This window comes from Molossus molossus, unplaced genomic scaffold (assembly GCF_014108415.1).
Source record: "Molossus molossus isolate mMolMol1 unplaced genomic scaffold, mMolMol1.p scaffold_m16_p_3, whole genome shotgun sequence".
In the NCBI taxonomy this organism is placed as follows: domain Eukaryota; kingdom Metazoa; phylum Chordata; class Mammalia; order Chiroptera; family Molossidae; genus Molossus; species Molossus molossus.
Window position 1 is genome coordinate 12,528,139 of NW_023425366.1, and position 20,474 is coordinate 12,548,612.

A 20,474-nucleotide genomic window follows, 5' to 3' on the forward strand; every position below is an offset into this window, starting at 1 on the left:
AATATTACAATAAATCTTGATTCCTATTAGATCAAGCTAATGTCATTCCATTTCAAAATTATCTTCCCTGTTCTTGAATCTTTATTTTTTCACATAAATTTCTAAAAGCAGCTTAAATTGCATAAAAACCCTGCTTGGGATTTTTATTAATATGGTGTTAAATTTATAGACTTGAAAAAAATTCCATTCTTTACCCTGTTGAGACCTTCCATCCAGGAAGATGGCATAACTCTTTACTTTCTTAGGTTTTCTTTTATAATTTTCTCCACAAAAAGTGTTATTCATAGGTATCTTATGATTTTCCTTGAAATTGTTGATATTTAAATTTGCTTATTTTAGGTATATAAATTTTTATTTATTATGATCTTGTATCCAGTAACTGTGTGGAATGTTTTTATTAATTCTATTTTTTTTTATTAATTCTATTATCTTGTCTGTAGCTTCTTTTAGATTTTCTATAAAGACAATCATTATCACCTGAAAATGACATTTTTTGTTTCTTCCTTATCAATAATTATGTATTTTTATGCTCATCTTCCTGTACTAAGACATCCATCAATAAATAAAACACTAAATAAAAGTGTTAATTGTAGGCATTCATGTCCTACCTTTGATTTAAAAAAAAAAAAAGGATCTAATTTTTCACCTTTAGGCTAACATATGAGTTACTTTTTTAATTACTAAAGTATCTGAGAATTTCCAAGAAATGACACATTACTTGAACAGCCCCTCAAACTACATTACTCTTTTGATTTTGTGATTTCAACTTCTTCTTCTGAAAAAGTTGAGTTTATCTAATTTAAAAAAATAGTATTTAACGTAAAAACCTATGTTCCTTCCTACACATACTTATGTGTAATGGGGACATTTCCATAAGCAACAAATGTGTCCTCCTATTAATTACATTTCAAATGTTCCCCATACCTTTGTGTGCCAAAGTATACTATTGGCAGAAGTATCAAGAGCCTACATACATACATACTTATATTGAGCACTCACACTAAATTCTGTAAATTTGAAGGTATCTATTCCAAATGTGTGATTTGCCTACTAATTTTTCCTTGAGTTAGTGTACAAAATAGTTTCAACCTAATATTGCATTATCTAGCTTTGGGAAATCAGAAGCTGTTTTTTTTTTGATAGATGACTAAGTTAAAAGCTTGTAGTTAAAAAGTTAATAAATGAAAAAAGTTTTGACCTCATGCATAATAAAAAATAAGAACATACACAAGAACTAATGACTGACTACAAATGTTAAAAAATTGCTATTAATTATGGGGGACAAAATCATAGATGTTTAATATATTATCTTTTTCACTTTTCTTTTTAAAATTTCTCCAAAAAAGTACAAATAAATTTATACTGATAATAAATCATTTCATAGTCATTTCAAACATCCCAAGGCAATATAACCTTTAAAAAGACATATTATCAACATTTGCCTTAGATTGAGAACTAGTAATCTAATCCTACAAATTATTGCATCTAAAATGAACTTTTCTTCTACTGTATCTACTTTATAGTAAAATTTTCACACTATATACACTTTACCATTCAAAATGTAATTTTTTTTTTTGGCTTAGTGTCATGTAGAAAAAAGCGATTCCTAATTTAATAGATACACTTAGTTGTATAAAAACCTAATCCAAAAAGTCAAAATGACGCTGATTCTTTTACCTCCCAAATGATGAATTTCCAAAAGATAAATGTAACATGTTTTTATTTTATAATTTAAACCACATCTTAAAAGAAATGTTTATTGACAAGTAAGTATACAGTATATAGTATTTTAGTTTGTACTTTAAAAACTATAAAGAAATGAATTTGCTTGGAATAACACGTGTTCCCTTTAAATAAACAGTCAACTTTCTTACCTTGCTGCATCTGTGGATGTGTTGTATAACTTGAAGGATGGGAATATGGCATGTATCCTGCAGGGCTTTGTGGGGCATATGGACTAGGCACTGGGCTATTTTGTTGTGGCATAAATCTGTTCCCAGAGCTTGTCTGTGGTGGCACAAACCGGCTAAAACCCAAAATCCAAATACACAATATAAGGAAATGAAATAAATGCTATTCCTTGAAATTTCACTGTCATACAATTCTCCAAACTCTAATTTGTCTAAACTAAAATCTGTGCAAACAGATAATATTTTAAAAATAGTCAGATATACAAAAACCATTCACATATCATAATCTAAGAGTTACAATAAAGTTTATAAAAACTGCGATAATTCATTTATTTTACTTGCATAAAAGTATCCATCTTTTTAAGGTATATAAAGTCATGCTGCCCAAGTTCTACTCTATAAATTTTCTTATCTATCTTAAACACTGGTTATTTTAACACATTCTTTTGTTGTATAAAATTAAGTTTCTAAAATGATAGCTACTTCAATAAGTATATCAGAGCATTTCCACATATAACATTTTAAGGCAAATGTTCATGTGGATTACTATTTAAGACTAAGCATTTTAATTCTTAACTATATATAATTCACCATCACCTGAATGTATGTATATACTGTATAGTCCAAGTATATTCACCACAGAAAACAATACTTAAATAAAATCATATATATATTACCTGGAGGGGCTATGTGAGATAGTGGTTTGTTGATAATTGGAAGATGCAGGACTACTGTGCATGGAATTCTGAGAAAGTTTATATTGAGACATCATGATTCCTAAACAACACACACACAGATGGTAAACATTATTTTCTTCTAACAGTGAAGAAGCCTTTAAATAATTTAAATCAATTAATTATTCTTTCACAAACATAAACATTCTTTTACTATATAACTAATCTAGGAGATTAAATTTTAAATTTTTTAGATTTAAATTTTTTAAAAATTTTACTTAAAGTCCTATAATTTAACCTGAGAACTGCAAAGAACTTTTAGAAGTCACTTTAACCCCTGCTCAAAAACTACACACTTTTGCCCTGGCCAGTTTGGCTCAGCAGTTAGAGCGTCGGCCTGCGGTCCAGAAAGACCCAGGTTCGGTTCCCACTAAGGGAAAATGTACTTCGGTTCCAGTTTGTCCCCGGCCCTGGTTGGGTTGTGCGGGTGGCAGCCACTCGATGTGTCCCTTTCATGTTGATGTTTCTCTCTCTCTCTCCCTCCCGCTCTGTCTGAATAAAAAATGGAAAAATGTCTCTGGATGAGGATAAAAAAAAAAAAGAAAGAAAAAAGTACACACTTCCTTCTACAATAGGCCTCTGGGTGGTTTTCTATTAAATAGAACACTTTATTACATACATCTCCCATCCTTAGGAGCTTAATTTCACAACACTATTTGTTTCATTGTGATTCATACCTAGTTTTTTTTTTTTCTTAATTATTATTTTTATTATAGACCTAGGTTTTTAAAAGTACTTAATTTAGGTGCCCAAAGTTTGAGCTGCTGCAATCCATGTGAATGTGTTTTGATACAAAACAGAATGTTCCTATTCTTTCTTCCAGAATAATTCTCTGCCACATATTAAGGATTAAATAAATATTTGATTAATGAGAGAAAATGTAAGGGTAGCTTTCAGATTTTCACATTTCTTTTCAAGTTAGACATTGTTTCTTCAATTGTTACACAAATAGCATTTTGTTATATAGGAGATTTTAAAAACTCAGTTATTTAGACATTTTAAAATCAAAGATAAAACCTATCATTAACCCTGAACTTCCTTCTGATATGCATAGCCTATCATTTTGGGAGCTTCAAGCATTATGTTATACTCTCAAATTTAATTTCCTGCTATTGATATGAAAAGTGCCTTTCACCAGAAACATTAAAAAAGAAGCTACATGTTCATCTGCCAGGAATACTACAGAAGGGATTCTAGCTCTAAGACAGTGGTTGAATGAGATGAGGGCTTAAAATCACCTCAAAGTCTATACTCTGTATATAGTCTGGATTTTAACTTGTGAGCTTTCTCTTCCAATTCAAATTCAATACTAAATCTTATGTTCCATAGCTTAGCAATTTAATTACTATAGTTACTGTTGCTGGATTTCTTTTATTAAATTTTTTTTAATCATCCGAGGACATTTTTTTGCATTTATCTTCAGACAGAGTGGGAGGGCGAGGGGGAGAAGAGAGAGAGAGAAACATCAATGGGAGAGAGACACATGGACTGGCTGCCACCCACACGACCCCAACCAGGGCCGGGGACAAACTGCAACTGAGGTACGTGCCCTTAGTGGGAACTGAACTCGGGACTCTCTGGTCCGCGGGCTGACGCTCTTACCACTGAGCCGAACAGGCCAGGGCTGGATTTTTTAAACAGGGAAGGCAATATTCCATAAGATGGGAGGGAGTTAAAAAAAAAAAACAGCACCTGAATTAACAGTCATCACTGGGACAAGCTGGAATTACTAGTTTGAAAGCAGTGGTTTTATAAATAAAAAGGACAAGTGAAATTCTAAGTTTTTTCTGATTATCTCAAAGTTCCCAAAAAATATACATAAAATGATTTGCATATTATTACATTTTCTCCACGTGTGACTCACATTTACACCTAACAAGAATCACCTTTAAATATTTAAAGCCAACTATTACTTGAAAAATGCTTAGGAAAAAAAAAAATCACAAAATGCAATTAATTTTTAAATGCTAGTTTATGTTTTTACAAAGTAGGATATGGAGAAATCTAACATTTTGGACTAAAAAATAAGTATATGTGTAGCATGAAAAACAAAATGGGACTGAAAGGTAAATACTCTACTAAAAAAAATTTTTATTAGAGTGACTTACTACCCAAATTAAATGTTTAGAAATATAAGTCACCAAAATGTAGTATAAATAGCCTTGGAAGACTTCCTTTATTTAATTGTATATTTACTCACATTATCCTGTATTAAGTGCTTCTATCCTATTAGTCTTCCAATCAACATTGGAAGACTATATTTTCTTTCATTCCAACATTCTTCCAGAGCAAATATAATTCCACTTTTCCTTTCATTTTTCAGATCTGTCTAATACTACTGCAACCTAGCTTATTAGTTCTAGTGAAGATACAGTCTTGCCCTCCATTAGCTGCCTTCAATTTGCTACAAGGTGAGGTGGGCAGAGGCAATTCTCTTTGGGGAATGGATAGTTAACTAAGCAAGTGCTTTAAAAACACAATTCATTGCCCTAGCCGGGTTGGCTCAGCAGTTAAAGCTTCAGCCCACAGATCAAAGGGTCTCAGGTTCGATTCCAGTCAAGAGCATATACCTCGGTTGTAGTTCAATCCTCTCTCTCTCTCGCTCTCTCTCTCCGCCCCCTCTCTCTCTCTCCCCTCCCCCCCATCTGAAAATCAATGGAAAAAATATCTTCAAGTGAGGATTAAAAACAAAATACAATTCACACACAAATATACAAAATGAACAAAGTAATATAAAAACAAAACAAAACTAGGAGGAATGGGGAGCTTCATAAAGGTGCTTACAATAAATCTAGCAATAATCTTGAGTATGATTAATCAATTAAGTAAGTTAAACCTTCTTGAGTTGTCTAAACAATTGCCTTCTGAATATTTTAGTTTTGAGAGCTATGCAAGTACTTGGGGTTGACAAATTCAGTAAGCTTCATACCAGACAATGCTCTTAACTCAAAGGTGCTCCTAGAGTACATAAAAATTATACCTCTGCTGGACATCACATTTTTATGACTTTTATAATACTGATTATGAATATGAATAGGTTTTTCCTTAATAATAACCTATTATAAACCAATTTTTCCATTGGTAAGGCAACAGAAGTGTTAAACCAGTTACTATATAACCATAAATGTAATCACCATCAGTAATAACACTAACACCTGGTATAATTATTTATACATGAATTACATGTTGAAAAGTTGTGCAAATATTTTATTAATTGATTAATGAAGAGACTTCTTTCATACAAATTATACAATTTTCTAAAATAACTCCTAAAGCTCTTTGATCAAGTAAATAAATACATTCTGAAATATTAACAAAACACACTTTTTAAACTGTGTAATTTTCAAGAAATTTAGTTGCATATTTAACGGCAAGAATATTAACATCCATTTAGTTTCCTTCTTGTTCTTGGCTTCATTCAAGGTATCAATGCAGCATTCAGCTAACTTGTTAAAGGAGATGCTTCAATTTAATAACTATATGTTAAACAAATTCTGATATGGATGCATAAAAAATATACTACAAAATTCAATTATTATGAACCTCACCACTTTGTACATATTTGTTCTGCATACTTTTCTCCCTGAAAACGTTAGGACTCCTTGCCAGGACGGCCTGCAACAAGACTGGTATGTCGCCTTCTGGATCATCACTGCCAAGATTATCTTTCAACTCTCTGGCATTGAAAAATAAATATCAAAAATTAAAATAGTGATTGACTGGTTAAGAATTTCCTATTCTACGTCAGTCAGATAGCAATTCACTAGTGAAATTCAGAAAAGGATGAGACAAAAATAAAGAAGACTTATAGTATAAAAACAAATCCCATACGCATGTCTACTAATTAGATGGATTTCTGAAGATGCTATTCCTGGAAAAAAACAGAAACCAAAAATGACAGAGGAGAGTTTGACTAGGACAACTTTTTTTCCTCCATTTTATTTTAAACAGAAAAAATAGCCCAAAACATATTTTATGAAACTATGAGTTTATTTAAGGATATTCACATCAGTGTCAAAGCAGAAAAGAGTCTATTCAAAACTATTCAAAATAGCCCTGGCCAGTGTGGCTCAGTTGCTGTGCATCGTCCCATGCATCAAAAGGTTACCAGTTCGATTTCCGGTCAGAGCATATGCCCAGGTTGTGCATTTGGTCTCCAGCTGGGGTGCAGAGGGGAGGCAACCGATTGATGGTTCTCTTCTCTCTTGTCCTCTCTCCCTTCCTCTATAAAATATCAATAAAAACATCAAAAAATAAATATTCACAGTTGAAATTTGGGCTTGGAATATATTTTCTCCTTTACATATGAATATGAGTCAGTCATTTTGAGAACGTCCTCTGAATGAAATACTATTGCCACACTACTTAAGATCTAGAGGTTAAGTAATTTTTCCATTTTATATTGTTTTCTCAAAGTCTAGAAGAAGAAAAAACTCCAAGCAAGTGATTAAGAATAGTCATAATTTTCAATTAACCTGAAAGTAAGTAGCAAGTTAAATTCATAAGTACATAAGATAAATGATAAAATTAAATATAAGCAGTATTTAAAATTTTACATTCTACATGTCACTGTTCCACTCATTAAATCTAACAAGAAAGATGGTGTCCAATGATAAGATTCAATAATTTCTGAGGGCAATCTTAAAGTAGCTTTCCATAAAATAAATCATAACTGTATATGTACTGTTCCCCTTTATCTCTAAAAATATCTGGTGAAAACTGTTGATTGAGTTATGTACAGGTGAAACAAATGATGTAATATTTAGACATTGCTACATTTCTGGAGTGACATATGCCTCCTTCTGGTTTTAACCAATCATTTCTCAGTTTCTCCATCAGCAAATTCACGTTTAGTATTTTACCTCAGAGTCATCAGCTTTAAAAATGGCCCCAAAGTATGTACTGCATCTAATGGCAGAGACCTCTCCATTATAATGTGCTTTATCCTATAACTAAATAATGAATCTTTAAATCTAAAAAAAAATAATAATTAAAGGATGGAAAGATACATGAGTATCACTGTGCAGTGGGATGTAAAGGGATAAGGGTAGAATTTAACGTTTTATACACTGTTGTGTCGTTAAGATATAATTATGTACTGCTTTTGCAGTAAAAAATAAAACTTAACAAGTATACTTATGTGCAAAATTTATAAATAAATAAACTATATATTTTAAGTTTGTATTATTTTTAAAAGTCAGTTGTGTGAAAACACACACCGTTGTTCGGATTGCACAATAAATCCTGGGGAAAAGTAGTCCCTAATTCTGTAGTAGTCTTCTATGGAGTAATCTTGAGTTCTTCTTATACTTCCCATGAAAAGTGTGAAAGCCTACTCCAAATAAAGCTAGCAGCATTGACCCTAGTGACTGGGGATTTTAACCACTCTAACAATACCAGGCAAAAAGGAGATACCTTCAAGAGCAACTTTAGACTTCTGCACAGATCCATCTTGATGGATATCTCAAGATTATTCCCAAGTATTGACAAGATCTTTATAGAATTAAATGGGTCAGAATTATTGTCTGAAAGTAACTATGGTCTATTTAAATCTCATTAATATCTCATCACAGAGGCTATAGTCTCACTTGGATACTGATAAATTTTAAAAATAAACTATATATTTAATTTTTTAAAATAAAAAGCAAAACCAGGATTACTGATTCTCTTAGTAAGAACAAAATGTTTTACTTTATTTTAGATTATACTTACATGTGATCTGTTGATACCTGGTTGAGGCTATGGACAAGCTGTGAAACCAAATTATCATCCCTACAGGCCAAAAGGCAATTCACCTCTTCTGCTATTCGTGCATTAAAGAGGAGGCTCTTTGTCGTTGTAGCAGGTAAAGGGGATGGAAGAGGCAGCTGGTTCAGGACTATTTGGAATAAAATCAGATTATTAGAAATTGAGTGACTGTGATAAGTCTCTTTAGTTCTAATATATATTTTGGAATTTAGAATAGGCTATAAATATCAATATGACATTATTTTTCAATGTGAATATTATTAAAAGGCATTCCTCCTCTCCCTCAACAAAACCCAATTAACTCTTTTTGTAAAGTCTAAAACATCACTTGAACCATTATAGATTATACTATTCTGAGAATAAAACTCAGCCCCTTTATATTCTCATTGATTTTTCCTATCTTAAACTTTTATTAATTTACAAAATAGCCAAAAGGTAAGGTTAAAACTAAGTAACTTCCAAAAACTGAAAATACATAAATCTCATTTACATACGCTTATAAGATTTATCAGCATCATTAAGTACTCTCACATAAAAACAAACAAAAATAACAATACATGACTCTTTACCAGATAGACAAGTAACATGTTTTTTAAAAGCTTAAGTATATACAAACATAAACAGCTCACTTTAGCAGAACATTCATAGAACAGGACTCTGGAGGAAGAAGAATATCTAAGGTTTCTTGCTTTAAGTTATAAATTCCTAAATAGTTCTCTCTTCATTCTATTCTAAACAGCAAATAAAAGAACATAAATATTTTACAGTACTTTAAATCAAACTATTTAATGTCTCTTCACAAAATGATTTGTTCATTTTCCTAAACTAAAAGTTAAGAAAGTTAACTAAAATGTCTTTGTTTTTGGGATAATTTCTAATCATTTACACATATAATTATCATGCTACTCAGCTTCAATAAGTAATAATAAGTTTTTTATTAATAAAAATCCAGGAAATAAGTTATTACTTGCTGAGATAATAGGGAGGACAAACAATCTCACATAATGCTACAAAGGAAAAGTATGCCAACTCCTCACTTTCTATCCTTTCTTCTCACATCACTTTTTTTCTCTTTATTCAGGTAGGATGACATAGGGACTAATATTGTGGGTAGCTTTTGCATTATTACCCATGGACAAAGAGTTAAGAGTTGCCCACCAAAAGAATTAAGTCCCTTAAAAAAATGTGTTATATTACATAAAGCTCAAAAGAATGGCAATATTCTTTTCAACTTGACCGTTTAGAGTAAACTAGGCTGCTGATATCTATAACAAATTCCATAGATACATAATGAACATGATATCCAAAATAACCATCACTAAAAAATTAGATTGTTAGGCTATAAAATTTTCTTCTTTGAAGGGCAGTTTCAGTTACCATTACTAAAAGCACTTTTTGCTATATTAGTTCCTATATGTAAAGCAATTCTTCTTCAGTTTTGATTTCTTAATGCTTGGTCTCATCTTTGGTTCTTTCTTTTGCATTTATTCCTTTATCCTGTAAGATCTTTAAACAAATGTACGCTGCACAGAGTAAGGTCTTACCTATTAGTAGCTGACTACACTAGTTATGCTACTTTTACAGGTATGCCAATGAATCAAAGGAAATAATGATGTTTGTCATTTAAAACCTAAAATCTTAATTTTGTTACAAAAAACTTTTGTTGTAGTCTCTCTAAAAATCATAGTTAACAGAGTAGAACATAAATTAGGTAAAGTAACCAAACTTACGGTCTGTGAGACTTGCAATCCCCGCAAGCGTAGTGATGGGGACATGGGGCATATCCCCATTCATCCTGAAGTTCTGGAATGGTGGTGCTGATAAAAGTACTTAGTTCAGGTGCCAGCTGTCATTACTTCCCATTTCCCAAACACTGCAATGAAAAAGATACAATTATTTGTAATATTGTAAATATATTACTATTAGAGAAATACTTGCAAAATATAAATTTTTGTTTTCAATCTATATGACAATAATAGCCATAATTCATATACTAATTACTGTATGTTAGGCACTGCTAAGTACTTTGCATATATTAACTTATTTAGTTCTCACAACAGACAAATAAGGTAGGTACGATTATTTTCTGTATTTTACTGAGAAACTTAATTTATAGGGAATTTAAAGTAATTTCTGGCCCTGGCCAGTTTTGCTCAGTGGTTAGAGCATCAGCCTGTAGTCCAGAGAGACCCGGGTTCAGTTCCCGATAAGGGCGTGTACCTCGGTTGCAGTTTGTCCCCGGCCCTGGTTGGTCATGCGGGTGGCAGCCACTCGATGTGTCCCTTTCACGTCGATGTTTCTCTCTCTCTGTCTCTTCCTCTCTCTCCCTCCCACTCTATCTGAACAAAAAATGGAAAAAGTCCTCAGGTGAGGATAAAATAATAATAATAATAATAATAAAATAAAGTAATTTGTGGAGGAACTATTAGAACCCAAGCAATCTGGCTCAAAAGTCTGTAGTACCAGCAGACTGTTATTACTAGACAAGGATACTCAATTTTGACAAGCACTATAATTCTTTCCTACATCATTAACACATTTCAATCTAACTTCAACTTGTCTTTCTAGCTATGTCTCTCACTACACAAACCTTTCCTACATAAACCATCCTCTCCAATCAAGCTGATCAAATTCTCTTGTATCCACCCTTGTGTTTCCTCATTGTTATTTATTTCCTAATACATCCCCTTACCTAGGTAGCCCATTTATACTTTAGTCCAATTCCTATAATTCTTAAAGATCCAAGGCAAGTTCCTGCTACTTCATGAAACTCCATACAAATTCAGCCAAGAGCTATCTTACTGTAATCTACCCTGAATCTAGGACATTTATCGCCCAACATTCCTTTGTGACATTTTTTGAAATGTATCTTGTTTCATTCTTGTATAACTGCTTATTGTTCATGTACTTATCTTCCTATCACTGCATGATTTTTATCAATCAATCACATAATACACAAACATATGCAGGACAAAGAAAGACGTGTTAACACTTTAATATTCCTGTGCAATGACTCAATTGGCTTTAATATTATTTTTATTATGATGTAAATGTGTGTATAGACATTTTACAAAATTCCTGAATACCTTTTCCATTATTCTGTTCAATGCCCCCCAATTTTTCTCATCTTAATTTCAACATGTGATTTTTGAAATATTTATCTTTCCTTTAGTGGTACTTGTGTAAGAACTTTCTTTTTTAAAGTATATAAGACAACATTTTAATAAGTGCACATTTATCAAAGATATGCCTTAATTAAATAACTATAAACTAATAAGCAAATAGAGGCTACTCCACATCAACTAAGACACAGTGCTAAAATGAAAAGTGGAGTTATAATTTTCAGTTTAAATGCTCCCTTTTTGGAGGGGTTGTAAACTTCAGAACAGTGAAATAACACTACTACCTCTCCTCATACATCTTAATAGAACTTTGTAAATAAGTTTTTTTTTAAGTAGAAGTATACAGGTAGTTAAAATTAAGAATTTTCTTAAAAAAATTTTTTTCCAATACTTTATTGATTTTAGAGAGAGAGGAAGTGAGAGGGAGAGAGAGACAGAAACATCGATGAGAGAGAACATCGATTGGCTGTCCCCTGCATGACTCCACTAGGGATCAGGCCCACAACCTGGGCATGTGTCCTGACAGAGAATCAAACTGGCGACCTCTTGGTGCATGGGTCAATGCTCAAACGCTGAACCACACCGGCGGGACAAGAATTTTCTTTATCCTCAAACATTTTTAAATACAAGATAATTTGACAAAGTTCACAAAACATGTATGTGTGGTTTAACAGTTATAAAATAAGCATTCACAGAACCACCACCCAGAAGGCTAGTACTTTGGTTCCTTCTAGAAGGAACAACCATTCTGTCCTTTTGGTAATCATGTCCCCCCCTTATAATTTAATGGCCTTTATAAGTACATTGGCCAAGGGAAAAAAACCACTGCATTCTTTTGATGAATGACTGACATAACATTTGCTAGTAGAAGCCCAATGAAAATGGCACAGAAAATAGTACAGAAAAGATGAGAAAAAATGTTGCAAAAAATTATGTACAGAACACAAAAAACACATTGTTGCTCTGGCGGGTTTGGCTCAGCTGTTAGAGCACTGCCCACAGACCAAAGAGTCCTGGGTTCAATTCCAGCTAAGGTACCTCGGTTGTAGTTCGTCCCCAACCCCAGTTTGGGGTTATGCAGGTAGCAAGCAATCCATGTGTCTCTCACATCAGTGTTTCTCTCTCTCTCTCTCTCTCTCTCTACTGTTCTCCCTTCCTCCATCCTACTCTATCTGAAGATAAATGGAAAAATATCCTCAGGTGAGGATAAAAAAAACAAACACATTGTTGCCACACGCAACTCACTATTGTACATATAAACTGCCATACTCAAGCAGATTAAATAACAAGTAACAATGTTTAATTATTTAATTAAAATGATAGGAACTCATAAAGAACATATACAAGAGGGTTTTATTGTGGGCTACCTAACTTTAGTTTTCCTAAATCTCAGGTAACATATAAAGCACACCCAACCATAGGTTGGAATTTTTAGACTAAAAATGATTTATAGAGAAATATTAGACTTTTGGTCAAGATGGCAGTGTAGGTAAATGCGGTATCTCAGCCTCCCACAACCACATCAAATTTACAACTAAACTACAGAACCACCATCCTTCAGAACCTCCTGAAATCAAGCTGAATGGAAGCCCTACCACTACGGAATTAAAGAAGCAGCCGCATCAAGACTGGTAGGAGGGCGGAGAGGACGGGCTGGCCCCACACCCACGTGTGGCGGATAAAAATCAGGAGGACACCTCAGCTGGGAAGGTCCTCCCTGAGGACTGAGGGGTCCCCGTTTCATACCAGGCACCCAGCTCAGGGTTCCAGTGCCAGGAGGAGAAGTCCCCATAACTTCTGCCTGGAAAAACCAGCGGGAACTGAGGCTCAGGGAAGCTGAGGCGGCTGGATCCCCAGGCAGCTTCTCATAAAGGGCCCACGCATGGCTTATCGGACTCTCTCCCTCTAAGCTTGGAGGGGAGGCAGCTCGAGGGACGCCAGAGACATACAGGGAAGAACTGAGTTGTTTGGCACTAGAGCGAGGGCTGGAGAGGGCGCTTTCTCCAGGACAGATATGCTGTCAGAGGCTTTTGTTCCTTTGGTGAGCCCTTCGCCGGGGCGGCAGACAGCTGCCATATCTGGGACTCCAGCAACCTGGCTCACACTGGTAGGCCGGCCCTGGTGATTCCCTGAGGCCCCGCCCCACCCAACTTTCAGGCCCACCCAAGCTGTTGCCAGGTGCTTAAGCATAGGATTGGCCTGTCTTGGATCCTGCTTCAAGGTTTTCCTAAATTCTTTCAAACAAGCAGCATCTGGTCTCAGCTAGCCCCATACCTCTTGTTAAGTAATACATAGAAACAAACACAGGGAGGTAACCAAAATGAGGAGACAAAGAAACAGGTCCCAAATGAATGAACAGAACAAAACCCCAGGAAAAGAACTAAGCGAAATGGAGATAAGCAAACTAACGGATGCTGAGTTCAAAACACTGCTTAAAAGGATGCTCAATGAACTTAGTGAGAACCTCAGCGAACTTAGTGAGGGCCTCAAGAGCATAAAAAAGGACCAGTCAGAAATTAAGGAGGCACTAACTGAAATAAAGAATAATTTACACAGATTCAATAGTAGAGTATGTAAACCAAGAAGCAAACCATTGATTTGGAACATAAGGAAGCAAAAAAACACCCAAGCAGAACAGCAAAAAGAAAAAAGAATAATAAAAAAAATTGAGGATAGTGTAAGGAGCCTCTGGGACAACTTCAAGTGTGTCAACATTCGCATCTTGGGGGTGCCAGAAGGAGAAGAGAGAGAACAAGAAATCGAAAACCTATTTGAAACAATAATGGCAGAAAACTTCCCTAACTTGGAAGGAAACAGACATACAAGTCCAGGAAGCACAGAGAGTCCTAAACAAAATGAATCCCAAGAGGCCCACACCAAGACACATCATCATCAAAATGCAAAAGGTTCAAGACAAAGAAGAGAATCTTAAAAGCAGCAGGAGAAAAGCAGTTAGTTACCTACAAGGGAGTTCCCATAAGACTGTCAGATGATTTCTCAAGAGAAACTTTGCAGGCCAGAAGGGAGTGGCAAGAAATATTCAGAGTGATGAAAAGCAAGAACCTACAACCAAGATTACTCTATTCTGCAAAGCTGTCATTTAGAATCGATGGCCATATAAAGAGTTTCCCAGACAAGAAAAAGCTAAAGGAGTTCATCACCACCAAACCATTATTATATGAAATGTTGAAGGGTGTTTTTGAAGAAAAAGATAATATATATAAACAAACAAAATGGCAATGAATACATATCTATCAACAACTGAATCGACAAACAAAATGAACAAGCAGAACAGAAATATTCTCATAGATACAGAGTACATTTTGTTGGTTGCCAGATGGCAGGGGGTTTGGGGGAATGGGTGAAAAAGGTGAAGGGATTAAGAAGTACAAATTGGTTGCAAGCCTGACAAACCTCAAAGGGAAGGGGCTTGGTGGGGTGGGAAGAAATAAAACAAAGAACTTATATGCACATGTGCATAACCGATGGACACAACAGTGTGGTAAAAGGCAGGAGGGGGGCTGGAGTGAGGAGGAGGGGGGGGTCAATGGGGGAAAAATTAGGAACATCTGTAATACATTCAACAATAAAGATAAAAAATTTAAAAAATGATTTATATAATTAGTTGCCACATATGAATTACAAGATTAATAAACCTAACCTCAAAACTGTGCTTTTCTTAGTGACACAATGAGGTAACTGAATACTCTGATGTCAACTGAAAACTGGGAGGAAGGGAAGCAACAATGCTTGTTTGATTTAAAATGCTTTATGAACGGACTTAGTAGTTGACAACTAACATATTATCTTTATACCTCATTGATGAAGTATGCTAATTTCACTGGAATCCAAGATTTTGAAAAACAGCAGCAGTCTTGGGTAGAAATGGACTTGTAATTTTGTCTAAAGTCACAGATTTTTATGAATATGAGTCATCTGTGAAAATGTTACTACCTTATGCTAGAAGGTGACCAGAGTCCATCAAAAACAGGATGGCTACAGCATGCCTAGAATTCTAAAAATGAATATACACCTCCCTAACTAATTAGACATGGCATTTCTGGGTCTGTATTGGGCAATGTTTGGTGTACCTGGCTCAGTGAAATAACACTGTCTTTCATGAAATTGTTGAAACTGAAGCTGAAAGTCATTATCTCTGGGGAACAATGTGTCCAGAATGAAATGGTAACCAAATGGGAAAAAAGATTCTAGTAAGTGCTTTAGAATTGTAATTTAAGGCAGTGCTTTTCTTAAAATCTGTGAGTGGTGACAGATTAGTGTATTATAAAATAAATTTAGAGGGTTGAGATCAATATCGAGAGTGATAGAGGGAAGAAAAATATAAGGGTACACTGCACACTGCTTTGTGAGTCAAGGTAAAAGATTTCTCTTTGTGAGTCACCAAGGCAAAGCAGTTTGAAAGTTGCTGATTGAAAGAAATGGACAAGTGAAGAAAGTAGACCACTTCCTAAGTGGTGATAAGAATGAAATAAATGCATGTAAATCACTTCATATACTACCTGACACAGTAAGTGATCCAGAAAATTAACAATGTTACTGCTAACTGAAAAAAAAATTGGGGGGAACAGAAGAAAGAAGAGAAACATAGGTGAATCAGTACAAATGAACCCTACTTTTAAAAGATCTATTGTAATTTTTTACTTGAAATTCTAGTGTATATTTCACCACAGTATTACAAATACATATAAACAGTCCTAGGCATGCCCACCCATAATTACTTAAATAAATAGTAAGTTAGCTGAAATAAATACTGGCTGTAAAAAAATAGGAAAAAATCTAACTTATAAATCTCACACACACGTGTGCATGCACACACGTGACTAAGAAATCATTTATAGACTAATTTTAGAATGGCTTGAGGGTTAAATAAAATGCTTAATTAGTGGAAGATATTATGATAAATTCTCACACCAGCCCATTACAATGAGTCTGAAGGGAAACTTCTAAGTAACTCCCCAAATCCTAGCTCTTTGTTCATCTGATTTCACTTCAAAATTTATGATTTCTTTTTTTTTTTTTTATCCTCACCCGAGGATATTTTTCCATTTTTTGTACAGATAGAGTGGGAGGGAGAGAGAGGAAGGGAGAGAAAGAGAGAAAAAAACATCGACGTGAAGGGACACATCGAGTGGCTGCCACCCGCACGACCAACCAGGGCCGGGGACAAACTGCAACCAAAGTATGTGCCCTTAGCGGGAACCGAACCCGGGTCTCTCCGGACCGCAGGCCGACGCTCTAACTGCTGAGCCAAACTGGCCAGGGCCAAAATTTATGATTTCTTCAAGCAAACAAAAGAAATCCAAATTAAACAGTATTGATAGAAATTATAATAATAATATTCAAATTGGGAGGATTTGGAATAAAAGGCACTTTCATATTCTGATAGTAAACTTTCCTGGACAGCCACTTTGTATACTATAGCTAAAAAATGTGTATAGTCTTATCTCAACAATTTCACTTTTTTTCAATAGTGAAAAACTGGTAGAAATGATAAACATTTATTGAGTATCTCCTATCTAATAAAAATCGTTATAAACACTTTAGATGTGCTCTTATTTAATCTTTGTATGACACTTTGTATGACTTTGTACTAATAATCCAATTTTATTTAGTGAGGAAACTGACATACCGAGAGGATAAGTAACTTGCCTAAGGTCATACAGCAGGAGTCGAACTCAGGCTGTCTGGCACATGGACACTTTATATAACAACTAAAAGACTACTAGTGTAACATTAATGGTATAATAAATGTTACATCCATGAAATATTACTATTAAGTAAATATCAAGCTGTACAATCAATACAGATGTGAGAAAAGAAGACACTCAACAATAAGTAGTCAAGGAAGAAAAAGAAGAGCCTGCCTAGGTTTGAATCCAAACTCCTTTACTTACTATGTAACCTTGAGAAAATTACTGAATCTCTTTGTACCAGTTCCTCATCTCTGAAATATGAGGCAGGTATACTACTATTTCTAATTTTGTTGTAAGGATGAAATGAGTTGATATATGTAAAGTACTTAAAACTGAGCTGAGCCTATAGTAAGGTTCAATATATGTGAGCTGCTGTTTATTCTACACTTTCTGCATCATATTCTTTTCATATATATTATCTCAGGAATAGTTCATATATGCAGATATGTCTATTTTTCTAATATTATTTTACAGCTTTACTGAAACATCCCATTTAAATGAATGTTATTCAGTAAGCTATACCATGTAACTATAAATAAGGTGATGCTCTCTTTATAGAGTCAGAATCCTTATTTTATAACCACAACTTGGTTCAAATTTCTATAGTACCTCAAGTATTCGCCTACTTGCTTTTTGACCTGGACTACATAGCAGTAAGCAAAACTCCTGAAAAAAATCTATCTTGGATAAAAGATTATAATGAAGCCTGGCGGGTGTGGCTCACTGGTTGAGTGTCGACCCATGCATCAAGAGTCACTGGTTTGATTCCTGGTCAGGCACATGCCCATGCTGTGGACCCAATCCCCAGTGGGGGGCATGCAGGAGGCAGCCAATCAATGATTCTCTCTCATCAATGTTTCTTTTATTTTAAACTCTTTATTGTTGAATATATTACAGATGCCCCCCCCTTTTTTCCCATTGACACCCTCCTCTTCCCCAACCCCGCACCCCTCCTGCCTTCCCCACACTATTGTCGATGTCCACTGGTTATGCATATATGCATACAAGTTCTTTGGTTTATCTCATCCCACCCTTCCTCCTCCCTTCCCTTTGAGGTTCATCAGTCTAACAATCAATTTGTACTTCTTAATTCCTTCATCTTTTTCATCCATCCCTCCAGCCCCCATCCATCTGGCAAGCAACAAAAAGTTCTCTGTATCTATGAATCTGTTTCTGTTCTGCTTGCTCATTTTTAGACTCAATTGCTGATAGTTATGTATTAACTGCCATTTTATTGTTCATATTTTTCTCATCAATGTTTCTATCTCTCTCTCTAAAAAGAACAAAGAAAAAATATTTAAAAAAAAAGATTAAATGAGTAAGTAAATATTCTGGGACATTTATATTATGTTCATAACTTTTTTAAATTGGCATAATGATATTTTAATAAATAAATCTGGTGAAAACAAACCCCTTATTTCTTCCAGCTCCGAATATACCAACGATGAGATAACTGTACACTAAATGTAACATATCAATTTGGTAACTTTTCCCATAGCAACTATTCAGTCTGCCTTAATTTAATAACTGAAAGTCCTTTAAAATTCTACTTTGTTTTTCTCACGAAAAATTTGCCTCTTTTTTTTTGTGTGTGTGACATAACTAAAAGCATTTTCCTCTCACCCGATAATTAAAATAGTTTTTAATAATTTTTGTTGTTGCTAATCCTTACAAGGATATTTTTTCCATCGACTCTTAGAGAGTAGAAGGGAGGAGGGAGTTGGGATAGAGAGATTAACATATCTACGGTCTCCTGCACAAGGCCCAACCGGACCTGGGGATCAAACCTGCAACCCAGGTGGTACCCTTGACCGGGAATCGAACCCATGACACTTCAGGCCAATGTTCTAACCACTGTATACACTGCAGGGATAAAACTGTTTTGTTTTTTTTTTTGGGTACATGCCCCTAGCAGAAACTGAACCCAGGACTCTCTGGTCCACAGGCTGACGCCCCAACTGCTGAGCGAAACCGGCCAGGGCTAAAATAGTTTTTAAATGTCATACTAGGTTAAACAGTTCATGGAAATGTTGTAAAGAGGGTACATCTTCCAGGGGGAGAAACGGGAAAGAATCATTTACTTAAAACCTGAACCAATTTTACTGTGACTACTCATATTTTAATCCTTCCACAATCTGCATCAAATTAAAAACAAAACAACACAGAACACCAAATCGAGCTAACTCACCTATCAACAAGACAAGTAATAACCAGTGTTGGAGAGGGTGTGGAAAAAAAGAAACCTTCACACACAGCTAGTGGGAATGTAAACTGGTACAGCCATTATGGGAAACAGTATGGAGGTTCCTCAAAAAATTAAGAATATCTCAGCTGATATGGCTCAGTGATTGAGCATCGACCCATGCACCAAGAGGTAGCTGGTTTGATTCCCGGTAAGGCACATGCCCAGGTTGTGGGCCAAATCCCCAGTGAGGGAGATGCAGGATGTGGCCAATTGATGTTCTCTCTCATCGATGTTTCTATCTCCCTCTCTAAAATCAATAAAGAAAAAAAAATTTAGAATAGATTTGCCATATGACCCAGCAACCCCTCTTCTGGGTACCTACGCAAAAATTTGAAAGCGTTTATTCCCAAAGAAACATGAACCCTGAAGTTCATTGCAGCACTGTTCGTGATGGCCAAGACATAGACACAACCTATGTCCTTCAACAGAGGATTGGATTTAAAAGATGTGTTGTATATATACTATGAAATACTACTCAGCCATAAGAAAAGATGAAATATGTCATTTGTGACAACTAGGATAGGAACTGAGAACATCATGCCAAGCAAAATAAATCAGACAAAGAGTTAAGAACCATATAATTTCACTTATATGTGGGGTATTGAAAGAAACAAATGAATGAACAAGAAAAACAGACAAAACTCATAGACACAGACAACAGAATGGTGGTTACCAGAAGAAAAAGGGGTGTGAAGTAGTAAAGTATAAAGGGGGTCAAATAAATGATGATGGAAGATTATTTGACTTTGGGTGGTGGGCACACAATGCAATATATCATAGAAATGTACACTTGAAACATATAAAATCTTATTAACCAATGTCACCCCAATACAATTAATAATAAAAATGCCAAAGAGTCTTAAAATTCACGAAAAGATATAGAAGAGATATATATTGCTAATTAATATCAATGTGTAAAGTTCAAGCCCATATTTGTTTATAATACATTTTTATAAATACGACAATCTTGGTATTAAAAAAGGTTCTTTATGAATATATTT

General features: G+C 34.7%; 1 protein-coding gene across 6 annotated transcripts in view; it reads right to left on the minus strand.

Moving 5' to 3' along the window:
• Window positions 1–20,474, minus strand: part of NIPBL (NIPBL cohesin loading factor) — a 206,011-nt gene that overhangs the window by 109,476 nt on the left and 76,061 nt on the right. For all 6 annotated transcript variants that reach the window (XM_036278788.1, XM_036278789.1, XM_036278790.1 and 3 more), the window contains 5 exons: window positions 10,123–10,265; window positions 8,357–8,522; window positions 6,193–6,320; window positions 2,588–2,687; window positions 1,875–2,026 (listed from right to left, as the gene is read on the minus strand). In XM_036278788.1, coding sequence (XP_036134681.1) covers window positions 1,875–2,026; window positions 2,588–2,687; window positions 6,193–6,320; window positions 8,357–8,522; window positions 10,123–10,186 — 610 coding nt within the window. In that variant the 5' untranslated portion in view covers window positions 10,187–10,265. Of the gene's footprint in view, window positions 1–1,874; window positions 2,027–2,587; window positions 2,688–6,192; window positions 6,321–8,356; window positions 8,523–10,122; window positions 10,266–20,474 lie in introns of those variants that run through there.